Here is a 22124-nt window from a genome sequence, read left to right as displayed (position 1 = left end):
AGCTCATTAAATGTTTGTTCTTCTTCCCTGAAAGTAAATTATCCTATTTCATTTCTATTGCATCATTTAAATTCTCTCTGAAGGAACCAGCTTGTTATTTACAAGTTATAGGCAAACCCTAGTCACATAATTAGCTTCAAAATAGTGGTTCCAAAACAGAGCACTAAAGCAACAAAAATTATTGATTTAACTATGGCTCTGGGGCTTCCTTTTAAGTTAAACAGATGAGTTTGCTGTGATGATTGATAATGTGACTAGAAAAGGGGTGGGGAATCATTTACAGCCTTGTTATTACACCGAATTGCTAACATGCACCCACTACTCAAAAGTGCACCCACTTCAAGAGACAGCTAAGAAAACTATTCTGAAAGTGTTAATGAACAATCAATGGAAGGTCACATTTGGGCCTAAGAACAGCTTATTAGTCAAGGCTCAACTACTGAATAAAATCACAGATGTTATGTTTGTGCACCTGCTTCAGAGATTAAAGCTGATAGTTTAATTTGTTTTTCCACAGGCAACTCCAACAGAAGCATTAACTAACCTTTTTTCTGAATCTGAATCTGTCACCAAGGTCTCCTAATTCTATAAGCACTTTCTGAAAAAAGCCAATTGGAAATTAATCCTACCATTTGTTAAACAAAGCAGAGAGATACTATGATATATTAAAAGGAACAAATCAGCTGACAGCATATAAAGCTAGAGCTGTAACTAACAGGTAACAAATACTCTTCACTTTAACTTTAGAATGACTGCTCACCTTTGGGAAACAGCTGAAAATTCATAACTGCAGGCAGTACACAATCTCACAAATCTCTGATGAATGCCCTAGCTGATCACTGATAGTCAGCTTCCTCCCAGTTTTTGTCATATGTTTTTTCAAGTTTGAAACACTATCACAACAAAGCAGCTACTAAGATTTTGCACACCCTAGAACATCCAGAGATTCTGTGGTATTTTTAGTTATTTATTTCAATGCCCTTTCTGTGCAAATAACTAGTTACACTTTGAATCAGAATGCAAACCTTGTTTTTTCCTTCTTGGGGGGTGGGGAGGAATCTTAGGAAAAAAGTTACCTGAGATTGCCTCAAATTTTTCAACTGTTATTTCAGAAAAGAAACAGATACCAGGGTCAATTTAGCACAGATGCTATTCCTATTACAGGAACCTCCAAAATATGCTACAAGTTAAGCAAAATCCTGATATGACATCTATTCCACAAGACTAGTTTCAAAGCAAGCAAATTGTTCCAGCTACAGTCTTTGCAGTGCACTCATTTTAGGGCAAGTACAGGATTAAGATACAGGTCAACCCTCACCCTGAATACAAATCTCTTCCAGCCTCCTCACAATAGCTGGCTAGCTATTTACAAGACTTACTCTGCAGCAGTCCTCTTGTAGGCATTGAGATCCCTATCAGACAAGAAGATGAAGGAATATTTTTCAGTTAGGTAACAAAAATCTGAAAGGTCAAAGAACAGTGAGCATGACTCTTGAGAGAATAGCTGCAGAAGTTTCCTGAAGATAGGTGCCTGTGCTAACATATCCTACCAGTTAATGAAAAACAGTGTATAAAAGTTCTGCCTATCACTGAAGTTAGCCAAAGAAGGTACAGCATAAACAGAACAAGAATCACTTCCTCTCTTCAGGCAGCTTGAAGGAACTTCTGTCTCCCTAGTCCTGCAAGCAAGGGAGAAAACAGGAATCAAATAATAACTGCAAGCAGAAACAAGAGAAGCTCCTTTGTCAATATTCATAACGAAGGATCACACGAAAAGCAGAAGGCCATCACTGCTGTGATAAGCAGAAGATTCCCAGCTTTGGCTGGAACAGGAACAGGTACTATCTTCTAGTTGCTTTTGCCTCATAGTCTCCTTAGTGTTCCTTCACCAGCCCCCAGCTTTCAACTTCATCATAACCAGTATTAATACTATATTTAAAAAAAATATATCAGCATTTCTTTAGGCTGGCAAGTTTTCTTGCCTTCCCATCACAAGTTTGCAAGAAATTGATTTAAGCAAAGTTTATTGCTACAAAGTTAGGATTCAATGCTACAGGCAGGTGGCTGACTAGTAAAAAAACCCCTTATTAAAAATGCCTTCTGAAATTAGGAAATCTAACTTTTGAACTATTTTTATTCATCCTTCTAAAAATCCCTCCCTCCAATACATTCACATCCTGGATAACTGTTCCCAGACATTAGGAGTGAACAGGCAGTGGTCTGAAAGGCTTACTCTGTAGGAAAACTAAAGGGGCATTTAACACCTGGTGCCCAGGCTTGGGCCAGACTCCAGAGATAATGCTACTGTTACTGCAGGAAATAAGGAAATTCCAAATGATTCTTGACAAATATGAAAGAAAAGGTCTTTCTGTTATCATCTGCTGTCAAAAGCTACAACACAACACTCAACACCTTTTCCTAATTAATCCTGGACACTGATAAACAATTTTACCCCACAGTAACAATTATCAAATTTGGCAACAGCATCCAATCCTTTGTGCACTGTACCATGTGCTTTCTTTGGGTACATTCATTTTACTAGTTCAATTGGTTTTCAATATATGGGTTTTTAAAGGCAGAATTAAACTATCGGAACCTCAGTCACAAACACAACTTTGACAGTGGAAAAGCAGCCAAGCCAGAAGAGCTACATGCTAAAAAAGACACTGAGGTATACTCAAACAGCCTTTATTTTTATCACTTAGCTTCCATGCACACAACAGATGGTTTACCTGACATGAACAGCCTCATCTCAGCTCAGTTTTTTTCTTTATATAAGCTATTAGTGAGAATACAACATTTAGACAGAATTTGACTTCACTGAACTTTACATGTCTTTTCTATGCTTTTAGAAGTGCACCACTAGCTAGTAATGTTATTTGTAAAGTTAAAATAAGTGTGATTTTCAATAACATAATTTAATAACATAACTTTAAATTTAGCTTTCTGCTGCGTACATGAAAACAAATGCAAAACCACAGAACTTACCTCTGAAGAAGACACTACCATCTTGAAATACTAGTAAGAGTCTAAAAGCACACTGCAATAAGCATTTGATAAAGCTGTCTATTAAAGGAGTACTTACTGGCTTTAGAAACACTCTACATAAATAAATGCACTGAACCCCCCCCACTGTGGAAAGAAGGGAGTGGGAGACACCTCAAGAGAGGAAGCTGATAAGAAGCACACAAGAACTAAGCAGCACAGAAACAAAAGCAGCAGAAAAAAAAAGTATTAAAGTGACATAATGCAGGCTCCAGAAGTGCTCTATACATACTTGTGTGAGAAGATTAGTCCAGTATGACTAATATCAGCATTATCAGCTCTCCTACTAGAAAATTTGTATTAGGGAGAAAAAAAAACAGCTCTTTGCTCGTGAGCAGCATTAGCATTACCAGGTAAGCACCTGTTCCAAGCCTGGAGGCAGACCAGACAAGACATTAACTCTCACTACAGCAACTAGCAGACCCCAGGGGGCTAAACCCCGCAGTTGGCAGGCACAGGGCGAGCGAGCCGCCCACCGCCCGGCACCTGCGGACACGCACCCCCCGCCGCCGCCGCCAGCAGACAGGAACCCCCGCGCCCCACCCCCGCGGCCGCCGCCTCGGCGCCCGCAGTGAGGGCACCCGTCTCCCAGCCAACCCCAACCCCCCGGCGCCCCCGGAACCCTTCCCCGCTCCACCTCGCCTCCGCGGCCCCCGGACGCCGTCCCGCCTCGGTAAGGGCGCAGGGACACCGCCGCCCCCCTCAGCGGCCCCAGCACGCTCCCCCGTAGCGTCCGGAGAGGAGCCCCGGCTCGGCGCCCCGGCTCAGGCCCCGCGGGGGGCGAGGCCGCCGCGCAGCTCAGGCGCGTTGGGGCGCGGCAGTGGGAGTCTGGTACTAACCGGCTGCGGCCAGTCCACAGGCCCAGAGCACCACGACGCAAAGCACCAGCACGAGGCGCGCCAGCCGCCCCATCCTGCCGGGCTCCTGCGGGCCGCCGCCGAGGTACCCCGAGTCCGGCTTCCTCACCCCGCCCACCGGCCTGGCCGCCACCAATCCGCTCACCGCACGGACACGTTGACAGCCAATTATCAGCCGCTAGACGCAGCACACACAATCCATCGGGGGAACGGCTTTCTCTACATGGCCCGCTCCCATTGGTTTGGGGAGGTATTTATAATCTGATACGCCCTCTCGTTAGCCAATGGAATCGAGAAACGAAATCACGTGCCTCAGCAAGCTCCGGCAACCCGAGCCTACCGTTCCGAAACAACGTCTTCTATTGGCTTGCACACCTTTTCCTACAGCACCCATAGTGCCTTGCGCAGGTCACGTCCCAAACGTGCCCATGAGGCTGCCAGAGCAGCAATGACGAGGCAGGCGGCAAGGACTACACTGCCCATCATGCCCCGCGCCAACCCGCGCAGGCAGCCGCTGCCAGGGCAGGCCCGGGCGCCCCGCCCGCGGCAGCAGAGCTCGGCGGCGGCTCTGCCACCTGTTTGCCGACAGGGCGGGCTGCGGAGCGCGGCAGGGGTGGCAGCGGCAGCTCTGTGCGCCGGGAGCTCAGCGAGGCTCCCAGGCGGACAGACCGCCGGAGGCAGGAACCTGGGAAGGGAGAGGGTGCCTCTTCGGCGCCCATTTATAACGGTCGGAAACGGGCGGGGCTCAAGGGGCGGGAGGCGGCGGGCGGGGCCCGGCTACCGCCGGCAGGCGTCGGCGCAGAAGGTGTGGCTTTATTATGCGACGGAGGGCGCCGGGGGGAGCTGGGTGTGGCGCAGTTAAACAGAGCGGCGTAGCAGTGGTAAAGGGCGGTAGGAGAAACCCGCTTGCGCTGAAAGGGAGCCATCTCCACACCGTCCGCTAGAAAGCCTTTCCTCTGCGGTGGGGTCGCCCTTTCTGCAGTCTGACTACAAGTTTCATAATGCAGAGAGGCCCATAGTCACGGATTTAGCTTAATTTACTAAATTCTTATTTTTTATCTCTTCTCCTGATATGTTTATGCTAAGTATCTCTCAGTTAGTTTAGACTTCTACGTCTTTTTTTCATCTAATGGAAGACTATGATGTTTATGATTTTTCTTTGCTTTTGAAAGCCACAGGGAGTCATATTTCAGACAACAGAATTCCAGACAACTGAACATACTTCCCTGATTAGGTATATGGGGAAAAGCAGTTAATTTGATAGCTACCAAAATCATCAAGCTGAATCATACGAAGCTCACAAAGGAGCAGTTGAGCTTTGTCTTCAGAAAAGCGTCAGTCCTAGAAAGGGACTGAGGGCTGTGGGACGCAGTTCTTCTGTTCTCCTAAGAATTTCTTTCTGTAAATCAGTTTAAAAAAATAAAGCAACAAAGTAGGAAGCAGAACCAGTGTTCCAACCTGTAATGGATTTAAAATGTGACTAGATATTAGATGTATGTGTAGATACTGTCATGGGGCCATGTTATTACACAATGTTACACTGAATTATTAATATGGGTTTGTCTTTGTTACTCTAAATAGTGTTAAATCATCTTATCTTTACATCACTGCGTTTGTACCATCTGCAGAGTGAGAGTAGCAAGCAGTAACAGTGTTCTTCACATGGGAGAGCACTGTAAAACCAGTAGAATTTGGACTTCTACCCAAATGCTGGCTGAAGGTTATTTTGCCCACTGCGACTGGGCCTACAGGCTCTGAAGTGAACATCTGTGCCTCTACAGCTAAGAGACTTCTTAATAGCCTGTTGATAGATCTAGTAAGTACTTCTGGTTCTAATTAGAAGGATGCTAAAATAATAAGTATCAGTTAATTTTTCTGTAGCTACAGTACAGCTATAACAACATCCATTAACTTAGGGAAAACCAGGCCATATTATAACATAGGAACATTGTTTTCTTACAAATCTAAATGGGCTTCATCAGAATACTTTTTTGTGTTTAGATAAGGCCTCAGTTTAACCTCCTTTATGCTAAGCATAAAAGTGTTAAAGCTGGGTTATTTCTACCTGTAGTTGCTGAGAGCAGAAAAAGTCGACAGCGCCTTAGTCCCAACTGAAAAACTACGTGCGTGAGGGAACGACCCTGTGCCTGCTGTCCTGGGCAGGCAGCGAGCGTGGCGCGGCACGCTGCTGCCAGCCCGGCCGGGCCTGCGGCCCTCAACGGCTCCGAGGCGCCCCAGGGGCGGCGGCCCCTGGGGAGGGGGGGGCGGCTGCGCGCATGTGCTGAGGCACCTGCGGCCGCGAGGTGTTGCCGCAGTCTCGCGAGACGAGACGGGCGGGCCTTAAAAAGGGCGCCAGGGAGCGGGCGACATTTGGTGCGCGGCGGTCGTCGGACGTGAGGGTGGTGCTGGAGGTGGTGCTCGGGAGTTCAGCGCAGAGCGGCTGCGCCGGTCCGTAGTGTGGCGGGGGTGGGAGCCTCAGCGGGCGGGAGAGGGACGGTGCCGCGCTGCCCTGGCATGGGTCTCTGGCCTCAGAGATGCTGTGGTGCTGCCTGAGCAAGTCCGGTCGTAGCCGGGTCTTAGCAGTCCTCCGTTGAGCAGACGTCAAAGATGGTCTCTGGAGGTTGCTCCCAACCTAAATTGTTCTGTAATGCTGTGATTCTAGACCTGGAGCTATGGGCAGAAATTAGAGAAAGGAAGGTGGAAGGGAAAAAATATACTAGGGGAAGGGCTTTTCCCCCCCCCCCCCTTTGAACTCACTAGTTGCCTTCCAAATCGGGAATCTGATATTATTGCAGACTGAGTTAGTCTGAGTTAACTTGATATGTGCTGTACTCCAAGAGCTACAGAAATTAAAGAAGTGTAAAGCTTATTATATTTGAGACTTACTGCCCAAGAATCATCCTTGCAGAATATTCTGATCTAACTTGTCCAGCTTGCTTTACAAAAGCAATGAAGAAGCTTTTGCTGTCTCCCAAGGAAGATACCCTAAAATCCTCTGATTTCTCTGACAAAAGGAGAGAAAAATAGAGTAATATGCTCTTCTTTTTTCTGTTAGTGTGAACTTTGTAGTTCTTGGGCAGGCTCATTTTCAGAGTTTTTTGAAGATATTTTTACTTTTTGTTGTTTTAGCATGTGCTTGTAAAGTTTCTGAGGAAACAATTATAAGGAAAACAATCTTTGCTAATCTCCAGTATACATGGTGATAGAATGGTTAAGGTTCTAGGTAAACAGGTAGAACGCACATGCAAATGAAGAGACATAATACAAATCTTAATTGGGTAACATTAGGGAGGGAAGATGAAAACTGCTGGGCTCCTTATTTACCTGTGATAACCAAGTGCCCAATCACAGTGATGGAAAGAGAAGAGAACATTTTTCTGGCTTATGTTAGAAAATAAGTGATTGACAAAAGTCATCACAGAAGTCAAGCCAGCAGGAGCAAGGGTGTAGCTCTAAGAACTCCTGGCCAGCCTAGACTGGTAACAAATTAGAGGCTCGTTAGCCAACCTCATAAACTAGAGGAGATACTGGAGCAGCTAACAGGAATACTTACTGTGAAATATAATTGTTAATTATTGTGTTGTGGTATTACTTTTTGTAATTTATTTTATTTCCATGAACTTATGATTTTAGGTAAATGTATTTTTTTTATTTTTGTCTCTCCTTAAACCTTGTCTGCAATTGGCAGTGCCTTCTTTATCTTACTGAATGGCTAATCCAGTAGTCAGGAATGCACTGACAAACTAACCTATCTAGCACCTAGACAGTGGTCAGACTGTGGAGTGGGGAAAGTAGTGAAACAGACAGATGGTGGTGCAAAGGTCTGAAACACAAGGGTTAGCTTTCTTGCTAGTCATTGTTTTAAAGGCATGCTGTATCATGGTCAGGAGGTACAGAGATAGCGCAAAAAAAAAAAAGCATGGCCTATTATGTCAGACTGAGTAGCCACAATGGTATCTTCTGCATCTAAAATCCATGAGCTGGTACACTGTGGCAGAGATGAAAGCAGTGTAAGTTTCCCATATGCTGCCATACTTGTTACTTCAGCCTTGACGGGTTTGGGAGTGAGAGGGCATTTGGCTCTCAACTCCTGTGTTGGCCTCTTTACTGAAACTAGAGGGTGAGTTGCAGCATGACTGTTTCTGTACACAGCTGTCTTCAGTGGTCTGAGACTCCTTTTCATTGTAGCTTTTGACAATTCATGCAGTGGTCACATTCTTACATAGCTTAAGGATGTTATGAGAGCACCTGAAGCCTAGTTGGGTGCTAAGATCTAGGCAGTCTCTCTATCATCCCAGTCTGGATGTGGCTGCTGCTGTTCCTGTGTTCAGGTCTGGTCGGTAGTGAGGCTGAACATGTTTTCCAGGGCATGTATGTGTGTGACACTGGCATGGCTGGCCACATGGACTGGCATTTGCATAAGTGCAAGTACAAATAGCCCAGTCCTGTTTTTCCTCTCCAGTTGATCAGAGTTGAAGTTCATTAGTCAAAATACACATGCCCTTGCTCCCTAGATTCATAAGCACACCTGCATTCACAGATCTTTTAAATGTCAGCCTGATCTCTAAGTTTGATATCCATGTCTGTACCCTGTGCCATTTATCTAGTATATGGAGCTTCTACTCACTGGCTAGTCCAGCTTGATGTTTGCTAACAAACAGATGCATGCACTCATGCACTTTTCTCACAAGTGCCTGATGTTCATGCATCCAAACATTAGTAAGGACTGATGATTTAATCTGCATACATGGACCCTGTGTCCTTTACCTGGTTCCTTGCTCAGACCTGCAGTCTTTCCTGAGGCAGGTGGTACTCCTGCTAGTCTAGCTTGAAGTTTGCTAGCAAATTGCACGTATGCATATATGTGCACATGCCCACACATGTACACAGTTAAATTCCTTAAGGAAATATAAATACAGCCTGGTAGTGCTGCCACTTAGATCTGTGGGGCTTTTGACCCATGGTCCCAGCTGTTGGTACCTAGACCTCTCTTGCACTTCTGTCTCAAGTTGCTGACATCTAAACCTGCTGGTCATGTAAGCTGTGGCACATTCTCCTCTTGCTGGCATTTAAACCTTGCAGCACACCCCCTGTCCCTCCAGTTGCTGGCAGTGAGGTCTGAGCCCTCTGGTCCATAGTTCCTTAAGCAGTTGCTGGCAACCAGATCTCTCTTGTATTCCTGTCTCTCCATTTCTGATAACTAGATCTACAGGTCCTGTGACCCACTGTCTGGTGTCTTCTCCAGTTGCTTGTGGTTGGCCCTTGTAGCACTTCCATAGGATGGCGTAAGATTACAAAGGAAAAGTCAAGAATAGGATTTAATAGTGAGATAGCTACACTGTGGTGACCAGGTGCAGGACTGTCAGACAAGTGTCCCATGCTTGCTCCTCCCCTGTCTATACTCATCTATCCCTTTCCCTGCCTTTGTCCTTTCCCCTAACCATCACATAATTTTTATGTAATCCTGCAAGTTCCTTTTGGTATTTCATAGCTCTTGTGCACTCCCACAATCCCCCTTGGATATTCCATAATATATTATGATAATCTTGTTTACCCCCTTCAGCTGCAAAGTTCAGGTTGATCCTCTTCAAGACTGCCTGAGTAGTTTCTTTAATAGCCCATCAATCAGTCACTGAAGAGTTCTGGTCTTGGTTATTGTTGTCTTTATTGCCTGCTTGTTAATATTTGTGTGTCTACTTTATTGCTTTCTGTGTTGCTTATTTCTATTACACTGAATAGTGTATAACCAGATAACTTAATGAGCTGCTCTTACATTCCATGCACCGTTACAGTGATATACAGGAAAAAATACTTTTGTTCAATTAAACTCCCTAAATCATGTTTGTTTTGTGTTCTGGCTTTACCTGTGTTCTTGAGTTACTGCTATCACTGGCTGTTTTACTGTTCTCTAGAGGAGCACTCCAGTTATTTTCAGTGAGATTTCCTATAGGAAATAATGAAACCTGAGTATTACATGCTTGCTGGACTTGTAATGTTATGGTCCCAGGAGCATGAGTTACTTGTATAGATCTTAAGTCTGAATTGTGCTGAGAACTGAGGTGTGGAAACCTTTTGGCAAGAGGAGTTGGTGTGCTTGAGTGTTAAAAGTAACATTACCCCCTTGACCCTGTGCTAGAGGTCCTGTTAGGTGACAGTGAATAGCAAAATGCAAATGAGCTTGCGGTGTGTTACAGCCTAACAAACACCAGCCCACTCTGGAGAGGTAAAGCGTAGTGACATCAGGTCAACCTATGTGCAAATCTGGTGAAAACACAGTATTTAACAAAAACTTAATCCTTGGAGATATGCTGGTTAAAAACAGTAGAATTCCATTCTAGCCCTTAAATTTAAGCGGCTGGACAAAATGAGGAAGATACAATTTTATTTAGAAGCATAGTCTCATGGTTCAAGTCTAACTGGAAATCGGAAGACATAGTCTGTTCCTTTTCTCTGCCTCTGCATATATGCGTGAATTTAGGTACTTTAGGTAAATTTAAGTAGGTATTTGACATTGTTTCCTGAGAGTTGTCGCATGAGTTAGTGTAAACACTTTAGGGAAGGAACAATGTCAAGGAAAATAGCTTGCTGCAGTGACATGTCTAATGTCCTATTAGAACTAATGCTATTTGCAACCTAAAAATTTAATATAAGTGGTACTCTACTTCCATTTATGCATGGAGAAGTGTCTGCATTAATTTAATTTCTAGAGTAACATGAATTACTTTAAAGTAAAGAAAGCTCAAAGGAACTAAAAAAGGCTTCAGGGTAAAATAAGTAATAACTAGTGAAGCAAGGGGGGTGGATTTGGAGGTAAGCGGGACCTGGACTTCATGTTTTCATTTCCTAGCTGCTGAGTTCCACTGTTAATGCTGACTGTGGGCCCAGGACCAGGGCAAGAGCTCTGGTCAGATGATAGGTTGGGGAGCAGGTGGAGATGCACACAGGATATCTGTTATGGGAGTAGTGTTGGGTATAGCTGGGGAGCATCAGCAGAGCTGTGGTCAGAGGTGGTTGTGGAAACAAAGCCAAGAGAGGAGTGACTAGATCTTTGAGAATATATAATTATATCTGGTTATATTTGGTGTCCCTTTGTTAGCATTCTGTCAACTCCTGCGTGCCTAATATGTGTTTACAGAAGCATTGTGGCAATACTTCTATTTCTGGGGCTTTTTCAAAGTTAGCTTTTAAGTATAGTTATTTGCTGTTCATAATTCTTTGTTTAGAAAATTTGAGTCATTCATCTGGAAAAACAAAACAATCACAGGGTTTAGTGTATCAATTGCTAGTAAACAATCATAGCACTCATGCAGGGTGTGACTTTTTCAGAAAAAACAATTCAATGAATAGTTGTGGATAGTGAATGCACTTGGGGGAGGCATAACTTGTTCCGAGGTAATTTTAGAACATGAAATGGTAGAACTGATCAGTTGTATTTAGAAACATGTCTATAGAAAACTTATCTACATCTGAAAGAACCTAGAACTTGAAAGAGTAGGAGGCCAATATTTAGCAGAGATGTCAGTCTGACAAAGGCTGAAGTGCACTAGCAGAGAGTGCATAGATGGACTTGTAGCAGGTCAGGTGCATTGGTTGGACTCCCATGACTCTGTTCTGCTATGGCTTACTAGGAGGAATTTTGAGGATAACTTTCTCATTACAGGATCAGTCTGTCATGCTGTGAATTGGCTATGCTATGATTGTAGTAGCAAGAGTGAGGTGGTGTAACTAGACTGATGTCCACTGGACAGAATGGTGTACTGGATTTTGAAGAAAGCAAGATTAAAATCATTGGCTGCTGGCAATATGTAACTAATATTGCAGTCCTGTTTCATTGCTTCCAGCAATGCCTGCATAAGTCACACCCTGCCACCAAATGATGATATCACATCCATGTGGAGTTTCTCCTGTCATCAGTTTCATTGACTTTCTTTCATGTCAGTACTCTGATGCCCTTGATGAAGTAACAAGTTGGCCTACTTACAGCATTCAGACATGATTTGGGAGCAGGGAAGTATAATTAGCACTGGCAGAACATGTTGTGCTTTTTTAATATCACATTTGGGCTGTGAAAAATCAATGTTCAGTTTACTAAAAGCAATTAACAGCCATTTCTGATCAAACATCTGAGATCTGAAGGAAAGCAGGTCTGTTGTCTTTGGGGAAATGGTTTAGTGCTCAGATGTCTAGCAAAAAGATAGAATGGCATATCAAACCCATTTTATCTTAAATACATTTGCTTCAGTGAAAAGACTGTTTCCCCTCATGGTTTAGCTACTTTTATTTATGGTTTATCTGTAGCCCTTGTTGTTACAAGTGTAAACTGTGAAGTGAGAGGATCTTGCATGCAGTTTAAAGCACTGTACCATACAGCATATGAGTGAACAGTGGTTGAGTTTATACAGAATTTATGGCATTCATGGATTTGTGGTGTCCAGTACATGGTTAAGTGACTTCATGCTCACTGCACGTTGCTCATATGCTACAGAAAGACAATTTCACGTACTCCTTACCCCCCAAAAGGTCTTATGGGAGAGAAATAAAAGGCTCAAGGACAAAAGAGAAACCAGTAAGAAAAGTAATTGAGCAGGGAAAGGAATAAAGGAAAGAACAAGGAAAATGAGAGTAAAAGTGTTTTAAGAGAATGGTCCAGGAATGATCCCAGGAGCTAGAACAACCTGGGGAGAGATGGATGTAAAAAGGTGTCATAGGAGAGACTGCCCAACGGTTTTTGTGTGCAGATTCGTGGTAGTTGGGAGGATGGGAGGATTAAGCTTTTATAGCTTTAGCTTTCCAACAGTTGACATCAGGTGTGCCACATACTTGTGTCATGGAGCTTGGTTGTGGACATGTGACTGCAGTCTCTCCTCTGTTCTGTTGTGTGAGGTATTGATCTTCTGATTTTGATTCTTCTACCATCTCCCTAACCAGCATCCACTTTTTTTTAAGAATGAGTAACTTAACTCATCTATTTGTGTTGCTTGTCATGCTGTCTAGAATATGTAAGCTCTCCTGGTCTGGAAATTTGACATTCACAGTATTTTAGTAGCCACTTGTGTAATAGGGAGCCATTCATATTGGAGCCTTCAGATGTTTATATAGTATAGGTGGAAAATAACGTATGGATCAGGAGACCAGAATGCTGTTTCTTCTGTTCTTCCTACCTATCACATGATTTGTAGTTCCCAGATACTGTCTTCCTTAAATAGCCAGAGGTTCTGTTACTGAATTAGTTAAAGCTCTTCAGCGTAACAGTGGCAGCCCTTCAGAAACAAGATGTATGTTAGCCTTTTCAAAGGAGAGAAAGAGGAAAAAGGGAATGGAAGATGGCATAGGGATTACCTGAAGATATTTATACTGGCTGGTTAATAACAGCAATGCCACAATGGGCTCCCTAGCAATGGGAGGCCTTTATAAGTATTTTGTTCCACAGGCACTGTTTTTCACACTCATTCTTCTTTCATTTTCAATTTGTTTGTTCAGAAGTTTCTAGCCCCAGTTTTCCTCTCTCACTATTATTGTTATATTTTCCTTTATAACTCTTACTTCCTTTCTTTTCTCTTCCACCTTTTTTTGTCCTCTCTCCTCAGACTGAGGAAAAGATTTTTAAAAGCCCCATGTGCTTGTTGCTAAACCCCTACAAAATCTTGGTGTTATCATGCGTAGTTCTCAAATATCAGTTCAGTGTTCAGCAACACTCAAGAAGGCAGATGGAACTTTAGTAATTACTAGGCAAATAATGGAATAGAAGAGGGGAGATTTTGCTGCTGCTATGTCCACATTTTTATAGTTCTGTTCATATGAAAAGGATATAATAGAGCTTTAAGAGAAGGTACAGACACAGGCATCAGTGTTCAGAAAGATGGAACAGCTTCCGTGTGAGGGAAAACTGAATGGACTAAGTTTGTCTTAGAAAAGAGGCAGTTGAACAAGTACATTAAAGGTCTGTAAAATCACAAGAAGCATGGAGAAGGAAGGAATATGCCCTATTTCTAACACAGGAGTTCAGCAGGTACCCAAAGAAATAATCAGCAAGTTTAAAACTAGAGCAGGAAGTCCTTTTTCATACAGTGGAATTAAATGAGAAAAAATATCCATGTTTTTTTTGGCAAAATATGATGAAGGCTGTAAAGAACAGGTCTGCTAGCAGCTGTTAAACTTGAAGACCTGGATGTGGTCTCCACCATAAATAGTACCTGTTTTTCTGGTTCTTGAAAGCTGGAAGAGACCAGTGAAAGCTCTACTTCTGATACTTTTACTTAGGCATTCTCTTTAAGCCATTGCTGAAGATAGGTTATTGACCTCAGTGGACAACTGGTCTTGCAGTATGCTTCTCAGTATGCCCATATCTTCTTGGTGTTCCACTATTCCAGATGATTTTACTTGTCAGGTAAAAATCTTAACACTGCAAAGCTTTGTGCACGTAAGACTGGCCAACTGAGGTCAAGATAAATAGTAACATACATGATGAAAGTTGAGTGTCAAATCAGGAAATAAAAAGCCTGCTGATGAATTACATTCTGAATGTCAAGTCCTTTACGATTAGTTTCCTAAAGGATCTGAGGGGTAGAGGTAAATAAGAGACTGAAAAGCCAGCTAGTTCAACTGAGAATGTACAGCAGAGATGCACAGTCTCTTTGTAAGTCTGTCAAAAGAGGAGGGGAGAGAGGCTTACTATAGTTATTTCAGCTGGTTGTAAGGTGAGCTTTCTGTTGATTGAGTGGAACTTCTCCACTTGTGAGTTTTTAGGATGGCATGGAAATTAATTATGGCAGTGGAAACAGGGAAATATGTACCTTATTTGAAAGGAATTTTGGATCTGAAAATTCTATTGATTTTATGTGTTTGTTCCTACCATACAGTTTCCTTGAATTTCCTAAGTCAGTATGTTTTAAGTAAAAGCAGTTTGTCTTTGGGTACAGAAATGGCTTCCCCAATGAAATGCATCAACCTTTTGGGGTGAATATTTTTCACATACTACTCTAATTCTATGCTGCCCTTAAAAGGAAGGAACACTAAAACTGCTGGGTGAGCTTTTGGGGGTTGGGGAATGGGGAGGACTGAATGTAGTCACAGATAGGGTATAAACTCTGAAAGAATTTAAGGGTGCCATAGATCTGAAGATGATGAAAGCTTTCAGTCATCTGTTGCTTGTGGTCAGAGCTGTAATGCTCAGTAAAATTGGTCTGTGTAGTATTGACTTTAATCTGGCAAATTTTGAGTCCGATAGTCCTGTACTGATGCAAAACTTGAGTAACTGCAAGTGGAAGCTAGGATCAGCATTATAACTGCCTCCTGGATAGCTGAAGCTGAAAGAGTAATTCTGTTGTGAAATGCAGTTAACAGGCACTGATCCATGCTGTGGACTGTGCTGCAGATGCAAAGCCTCTATTTCAGGTTACTGCTGTAGATAATGTTTTCATAATATATAGATCTCAAACAACCAAAGCTGGGTATGTGTGCTTTTGCATTCATGGAGTATAGCTTTTTGCAGGTCCTGTATGCAGTGCTCAAATCAGCTTTTGCTGAGACCAGCTGCAGAAATGCATGACAGCAGATTCAAAGTAGTGATACTTTCCAGACATAACTGATGTCACTTCCACTTGCTTTTTGGCCCTGTAGAATGGTTTATAAAGTGTTTTCAAGCTTTTCTCTACAGCCTCTGTGGTTAAAGCTTAAAAAAAAAAAAAGGTCAGGATACTAATGTAATCACAGGCCTCCAGCAGCTGGACCTTTATGATATACAATTAATATGTTCACATTCATGATTTCCTGTTCTGATTATTCAGGAATGAGCTGGACTTCTGAAATGGAACTTCTGGTGAAAAGGGGATAGAAAAGTTTGAGCCAAATTCCCTGGCTTGTTTCTGATTTTGTTTACTTTTTTGCTAGTGAAGGCAGTAAAAGGTGCCAGATTATTAATATTGGGGAAGGATATTCTACACATTCTTGTAGAAGATGTACAGGACCATAACTGGCAGAGCATATTTAATTGGAAGTAGAGTTTCTTCCTCTAAGTCATCAGTAACAGTACTTGCAATTGCCAGTTGTCTGAGTAAAAGCTCACAAACAGTTCCTATGCTTGTGTTTTCATCCTACATCTGCTTATCAAAAACTTATTAGGCATGGAAGAGAGATCATTCTGAAGTATGTATAAGCTTATTAAGGTTAAGTGCTCTTTCTGTCACCCTGCATAATAAGGGAAACTTGCAAATTCCTTTTATACCTCAGGAAAGAAATCCAGTATCTCTGGGATAATGTAGAGAAAGGTTGTTCACTTCATTTTCCTTTAAAGGAGTTCAGCTGGCATGTGAATAAGGTAAATAATCCACAGATGCTTTTGCTTGCTGGAGAATCACAGTTGTATTCTGTACCAGCCAAATGAGTGAAAATATTAATGCGTTGCTGGTCTGTTTTAATGGGACCTAGTTTCTGTAATGATTGTGTTACTTCTGGTTAAGATGGTGTTGAACTGCTCCAGTGAATCCAACTCATGTTGTATATTCAGCACATTCCAAGAAGTAATTTATCATCTAAATGTACACCATCCTTCCTAAGACAAACAGCTTATAGCCAGCTGAGATCCAGAAGCTATGATAATGCTGTGTTCAACCTAATAAGCCTGGCCTATAATAGGGTGTTTTTAACATAGATGCTTAGCTTTTGGCTTTCAAGTGACTGTTGCAAAGTGCAGAGTTAGGTGCTGAGTCTGTAAGAGACAGTGGAGGAGAAACAAATTAGAAATTTTGCTTATTGCCCTGTATCTCATCCAAAAATTGTTGTCTTGTTAAAGGAGGGAGGTACAGGCCTCACAATAGCTCTAAGTTTATGACACTTGGCTTAAGGTACCACTCAGATGACCTGAGATGATTTACTCCTGTCTTGCTCTAGGAGTTTGAGCTTGTCTGCACACAGCAAGGTAAGCATCTATCAACTCACACAAGAGATACAGGTGATTCTCACAGGTGGAAGGGCTACAGACTATGCTTTTGTTTAATGCTAGTGGTCTAGATTTTTCTGTGTATAATTGGCTATGAATTTTAAATGCTTGGTTTATGGGTCTTCTGACTAGATGTTCCCTCAGGACAGTTGTGTTGGTGTGATCAATTTACTTTTCTTTTGGTCTCGGTTTCTGTCTCAAGCTGTTCAATAACCCACAGTACATAAAGCAGTTTTGGTGGAACTCAGCATCCACATTATGAATTTCAGTGGACTGAACTATAAACCAAATAGAACAGAAATCTAGCTATTAATTTTTTGTGCAGGAGGAGCATTGCAACTTAGCTTTAAGAGGAGCTTTCACTGTGAGGCGGGTTTTGCTTCAGCAGAAAGCTGTCTTTACTGCTGCTTTTGCCACGTGTCAGTCTTTAAGACTAGTAATTGGGTGTTGTTTCTCAGCAGTTCATGTTCTAAACATTTAATTCTTTAAATTGAAACACTCTTTCAGAGAAACTGGCTTGATGTAAATTGCATTTGTACTGAATAATAGATGATCCTTTGTACTTAGTTTCTCACTTTAGTTTCCTGTTAGATACTGACCTAAAATATCAATTTCCAGATATCTCAGATTGTAAGTGTGAAAGTAGGATGCTGCAAATACAATATGAAGGTGCTTTCTATTGCATTTTGCTTTAGCATAGACTCTTTCCCACCCCTGGAACTACTATATGACCTCTTGGGAATGTATTCTGAACTTGGCCCTTACGCACTAGTTAAGCAGTCTTCACCCACTAGATGGTGCTGCGGCATTATCTTTGAACTGCCTAGATGTGGCTGGAAAACAATAGGGGCTATATGAGGATGTTTTGGTGATGGCTTTATAAGCATTCAAATATAAATGAAATTCAAATAGTTAAAGGAATTGGAAAATTGCTAGAGGGAGTGTGTGGAAGGGTTCTTTAGTTAAAGCCTCTCAAAGTTCTGAAAACTCAGGATTTCTGGGAGGAGCTTGGGTTTTCATTGACTGTTATGCTCATCAAGTGGCACTTGTTTTGAGTGTGTGTCTTAAAACATCTTGATCAGTACTATTGGTAAAGATTGAATAGTTCTGTAAGCTTAGGGGGTACTGGTACTTAGTATACCTAAAAATAAAGGGCAAAGTGTGTTTCTGGTTCAGAGTCCACTTTCTGATAAGTTTGGCCTTAATCTCTCAAGGCTTTAGTTTGACTATGAAATGGCGTTAGTAATGCTTTCTTCTCTTACTGAACAAGAACTTGCTACTAGAGCAATATTCAGGTATTTTAATATTGCTGTTTAAATCTATAAGTAAAACATCACAAAGTAGATACAAAGCAGAATTAACTTCTTGAATGTAGCAAATGAGGTGTAGCGTCATTGTAAATAATCTGCCACCCCAAGCTGTAAAATAACAGCAGTTTTCTTCAGAATGAAGACAAATATGATTTGGAGATCTGGAAGTCTGAATCCCTAAACATGGTTGAAATATTTCTCTTGGTTCGCTCTTCTGGGAATGGGTAGTATTTGTATCAGATATGGGCAGCAGTTCATGCTTTTGTGGTTTTACGTGTTCTTTACACGGACTTTTTTTATTCAGTTGAGATTGACCTTTTTCCTGGGAGTTTTGTTTCTGCTTAATTCTGAGCAACCTGTGTCTGGAAGCAAAATTTGTTCCTAAAAAAGCAGCTTTTTTGATTTGAGACTGAAAATATTTACCACATGTGGATTTTTAATGTATTACACCTATGTAATACAACCCGGACTAAATGTCTCTTAGACTTATTGTCTAACTTAAAACTTATCTTTCAGGATTGCTGGAGATTTCGCTTGGGTTTGATGTTACAAGCTTGGTCCAATTTCAATTTTGTAATCATTAGGGTTCTTAGTGGTCTAATGGTGGCTAAATTGAGGCAGCATACTGTAAGGAAGAAATGGATCATAATCTAACCCACATTATGTCCTCTAAAGGAAATGTACTAGTACTTTTCTTTAAAAAGTTGTCTGCATTGAAATGTCTGTGTATATATATGCTACTAAGTGAGCTCTCTGAGCTTTTGCCTATTTTTTTCTCCATGCAGCTTTAGTATGTACTTGGTTCATATCCTTGAAGGAACTGATACAACATTTAACTACCCATTGCACCAGTGCCTGATTTCCACTTATGTCATACTGGGAGCAGAATTTAGGATTACTGAGATTGTTGTTACTCATTTGCAGATCTAATACTTTTTCCTCTCAGAAAGATTACTAAACGTTTGGAGGAAATTTTTTTAAAATCCCTCTGTAATTATGATGGACAATCATGCAGTGTTTCATGGGGAAAGGAAAAATTCCTTCAGAGCTTCTTGCAGCAGTAAGATGCTGGATGAATGAAATAGCATAAATTGATTAGCATGTGTAACTATATTATTCTTATGTAGCCTGCAAGTGTTGGGTTCCTCAAAGGGAGAGAGACAGCAGAACAATACAGTTCTGCAGAAAGTTCCTTTATATATGTGTATATCAGTGCACAGACATGTGGATAGATGCATACAGCCATTTTGTATTTTCCTCTATCCTAAAGAGGAAGACAAGGTTAGCAAAAGATCTCATGAGTTTAAAGAGAATGAATGAACTCTAATCTCAAGGTACTATTTATTCTCTGGAACATTTTGTTTGTTCTCTGGAACAACAAGGTGAAGATGCTGACTGGTATTTTCTTGTTATGTTTTTCTCAAGAGGAAGAACAGTTCAAAGACTGGAGTGTTCTTGGGCATGAGTATTATAATATTAAACAAAAATGAGAAATGGCATTGTGGACAGCCTTGATGAGATGTAGAGCTGTGTAATTAAATGACTGCAACTGTTCCATTACAAAGGAGCATGTCCCACATTATTCTGGTCTTAATAGGCTAAAGCCACTTGAGTTTGTGTAAGTTTCCTTTGCCATGTGCTGAAAGTTTGTGTAAGCTGCTGACTTTCTCTTAAATTCAAACTTCTCCAAAGCTTGTGGAGAAAAAACTTGGCTTCAGGATTTGTTTTTTTAGTTCATTATGAAGTTTATCAACAGATGTTTAATTCAAGACTTGCAAATGTGATAGTTAGAATAAGGTATTTGGCCACACATATTCCTGATACTCCTGAGCTATTCATGTAGGCAAAAACTTTCAAATCTGAGCTCCAACAACTCTTAATCTAGCCAATAAATAGATACCTAAAAAAAATTCTCCTGACATTCAGAGATGCTGAATACCTGCAGTTTTCAACATCAGTATAGTTGTCTGACTATAGGACACCTAATTTGAAAATGTCACAGTGATGTCAATCTCCCCACCTGTAAAATGTGAATATTTAATTAGGTTAAAATGAATACATTGGGAAAAGACTTATGCTTCCTTGAGATTATTCAAGGATCACTGTTATAAAACATCTCATACACTAAATTTGTAGCACTAAAAAAGCAGGTGGTCTAACTCTTTTCCTGAAGGCTGAAATGTTTCTGTTTGTATTTTGACCAGAAAAGCAAATAATATTCCATTTGGCAAAGTTGGCTTTCTTATTTATGTGAATTACAAATGACAGACCTTTCTCCTGATGTCTGTTAGGACTGCTAAAAGTCTCAGCTAAAACTGAGATTTTTTTTGTGATGGAAAACATCAAGTTAGCAAGCACTGTGACAGTTAGCATTGTGCCCATGAAAGCATCTGCTGTGGAGTTTTAGTAATGGGATATACTACCTTCTAATTAGAAGTCACTAGTTTGAATTTAGCTCTGGGGCTGTGGTTGGTATCATTTGGTTTGGAGGCCTATGTGAAATGAGTCTCAGGCTGGTATCCCTGTATTTTTTTTAATAATCTGCAAGCAGATTTTTGCTGTTCTCCTTAACTGCATGTATATTAACAGCAATAATTTTCTTAATTTCTCTGAATGGACAATAAAATATATATTAAAAAGTCTCCCTAGCTAGCAGCAGGGGAGAGGAGGACTGAACACTTGCATTGACTGGCCTTCTTGTTCAGATAGCTGGTATCATTGATACAGAAGTAATGCAGAGGGTTTCATCCTGTAAGAGCTTAGCTATTTTCTGAAGAAAACTTTGAACTCTATATTTAGTCATGTGGATAGTCTTCCAGGAATACATGGCATTGGTTTTATTTAACATTGAAATACATGTTTTGAATGCTTTGTGTCAGATTTCCTGAAAAGAAGGCCATTATGAGGATAATCTTAAGATATGAGATCAGAAACAACTGAGGCAATGCTTATCTGATTTCCCGTTTCAGGGGTCTGTGGTGTCTGGCTTAGTAGCCTTCTGATTTTGAGACAGCAAAATCCCTTCAGCTCTTTCAGATGTTTTTTTTAATCTGTCAGTACTTGATGGGCCTTTTATCTTAGTTCTTCAGTGTGTAATTTCAGCAGACCTTTCTGTTTCAGCATCTAGGGTTTAACAAATGTTGATCTCTTTCTATTTTATATCTTTAATTTTATTTGGTTTACAGAAGCAGAAAAGTATCAAATTATGAAGCAATTTGATTTGCACTGAATGATCAACTTTGTTAAGGAGCACTGCTCTGTTCTATACTATACACAGACTTGTATTATCCCAGAGAATCAGATTTGACAGGACGGGGATGTATTTCTACCAGATCTCCTCTTGGTAGGGGTCAGGAGGGAGAGGGGGAAGAACAAGTCCTAGTGCACTTGAATGGATTTTGAATCAGGTCAGCAATGTGGTTTGCATGTTATTGGCATTTGAATATGTAAATCTTTCTAGCTTATCAAGCACTTGTGTGCAGTGCCCTGTTCTGGGTTTGAATTTCAGGAAACACGACTTAAGCTTTTTACTTTATGGATTCAGGTAACTCCAATCTGGAAATAATGCTAAAGTGAATCTGGTTCTTTTACTTCTAAACTGTCTCATCTGGGTTGGAGAAGCTTTCCATCGCTTTCAGATTAGCTTTGTGTGTTGATTTGATTTATTCGATGTTAGTAGTTTTTCATCAGATCATACCAAATGAGATTTTAATTTCTGTAGTATATATACTAAGTTCATGTTAACTAAAAATCTAATCAAACACAGAAAATTGGGGAGAGCATATTAGCAGTGAATATATGTTGACAAGTGTGAATGCTTTGTGACATGATTGTGAGATGTAATTGCAAAAACAGATTTCATCTCCCTTTCTGCCTTTTTCTTGTGCCTACAGTATGAGGCAGTACCCTTCTCCCTTGTGCCTACAGTATGAGGCAGTACCCTTCTCCCTGTCAAAATACAGGCAATCACCTCCA

At 41.3% G+C, this 22124-nt stretch overlaps 1 protein-coding gene and 1 long non-coding RNA gene across 4 annotated transcripts in view; one reads left to right on the top strand and one right to left on the bottom strand.

The window, feature by feature from the left end:
* SEL1L (SEL1L adaptor subunit of SYVN1 ubiquitin ligase) overlaps positions 1 to 4152 on the bottom strand; it is a 36674-nt gene extending 32522 nt beyond the window's left edge. Inside the window, exon 1 of one of the 3 annotated variants that reach the window (XM_026111277.2) lies at positions 3885 to 4152. In XM_026111277.2, the coding sequence (XP_025967062.1) occupies positions 3885 to 3957 (73 nt within the window). In that variant the 5' untranslated portion in view covers positions 3958 to 4152. The remainder of the gene's footprint in view (positions 1 to 3884) is intronic. The other 2 variants (XM_026111268.2, XM_026111262.2) reach the window with 2 other exon arrangements.
* A 142-nt stretch (positions 4153 to 4294) lies between these two features.
* Positions 4295 to 22124, top strand: part of LOC112989905 (uncharacterized) — a 308655-nt gene continuing 290825 nt past the window's right edge. Inside the window, exons 1-2 of the long non-coding RNA XR_010389352.1 lie at positions 4295 to 4629; positions 5531 to 5718. This is a non-coding gene — a long non-coding RNA (uncharacterized LOC112989905). The remainder of the gene's footprint in view (positions 4630 to 5530; positions 5719 to 22124) is intronic.

Source organism: Dromaius novaehollandiae, chromosome 5 (genome assembly GCF_036370855.1).
Source record: "Dromaius novaehollandiae isolate bDroNov1 chromosome 5, bDroNov1.hap1, whole genome shotgun sequence".
Classification (NCBI taxonomy): Eukaryota; Metazoa; Chordata; class Aves; order Casuariiformes; family Dromaiidae; genus Dromaius; species Dromaius novaehollandiae.
This window is presented reverse-complemented; position numbering and strand designations above follow the sequence as displayed.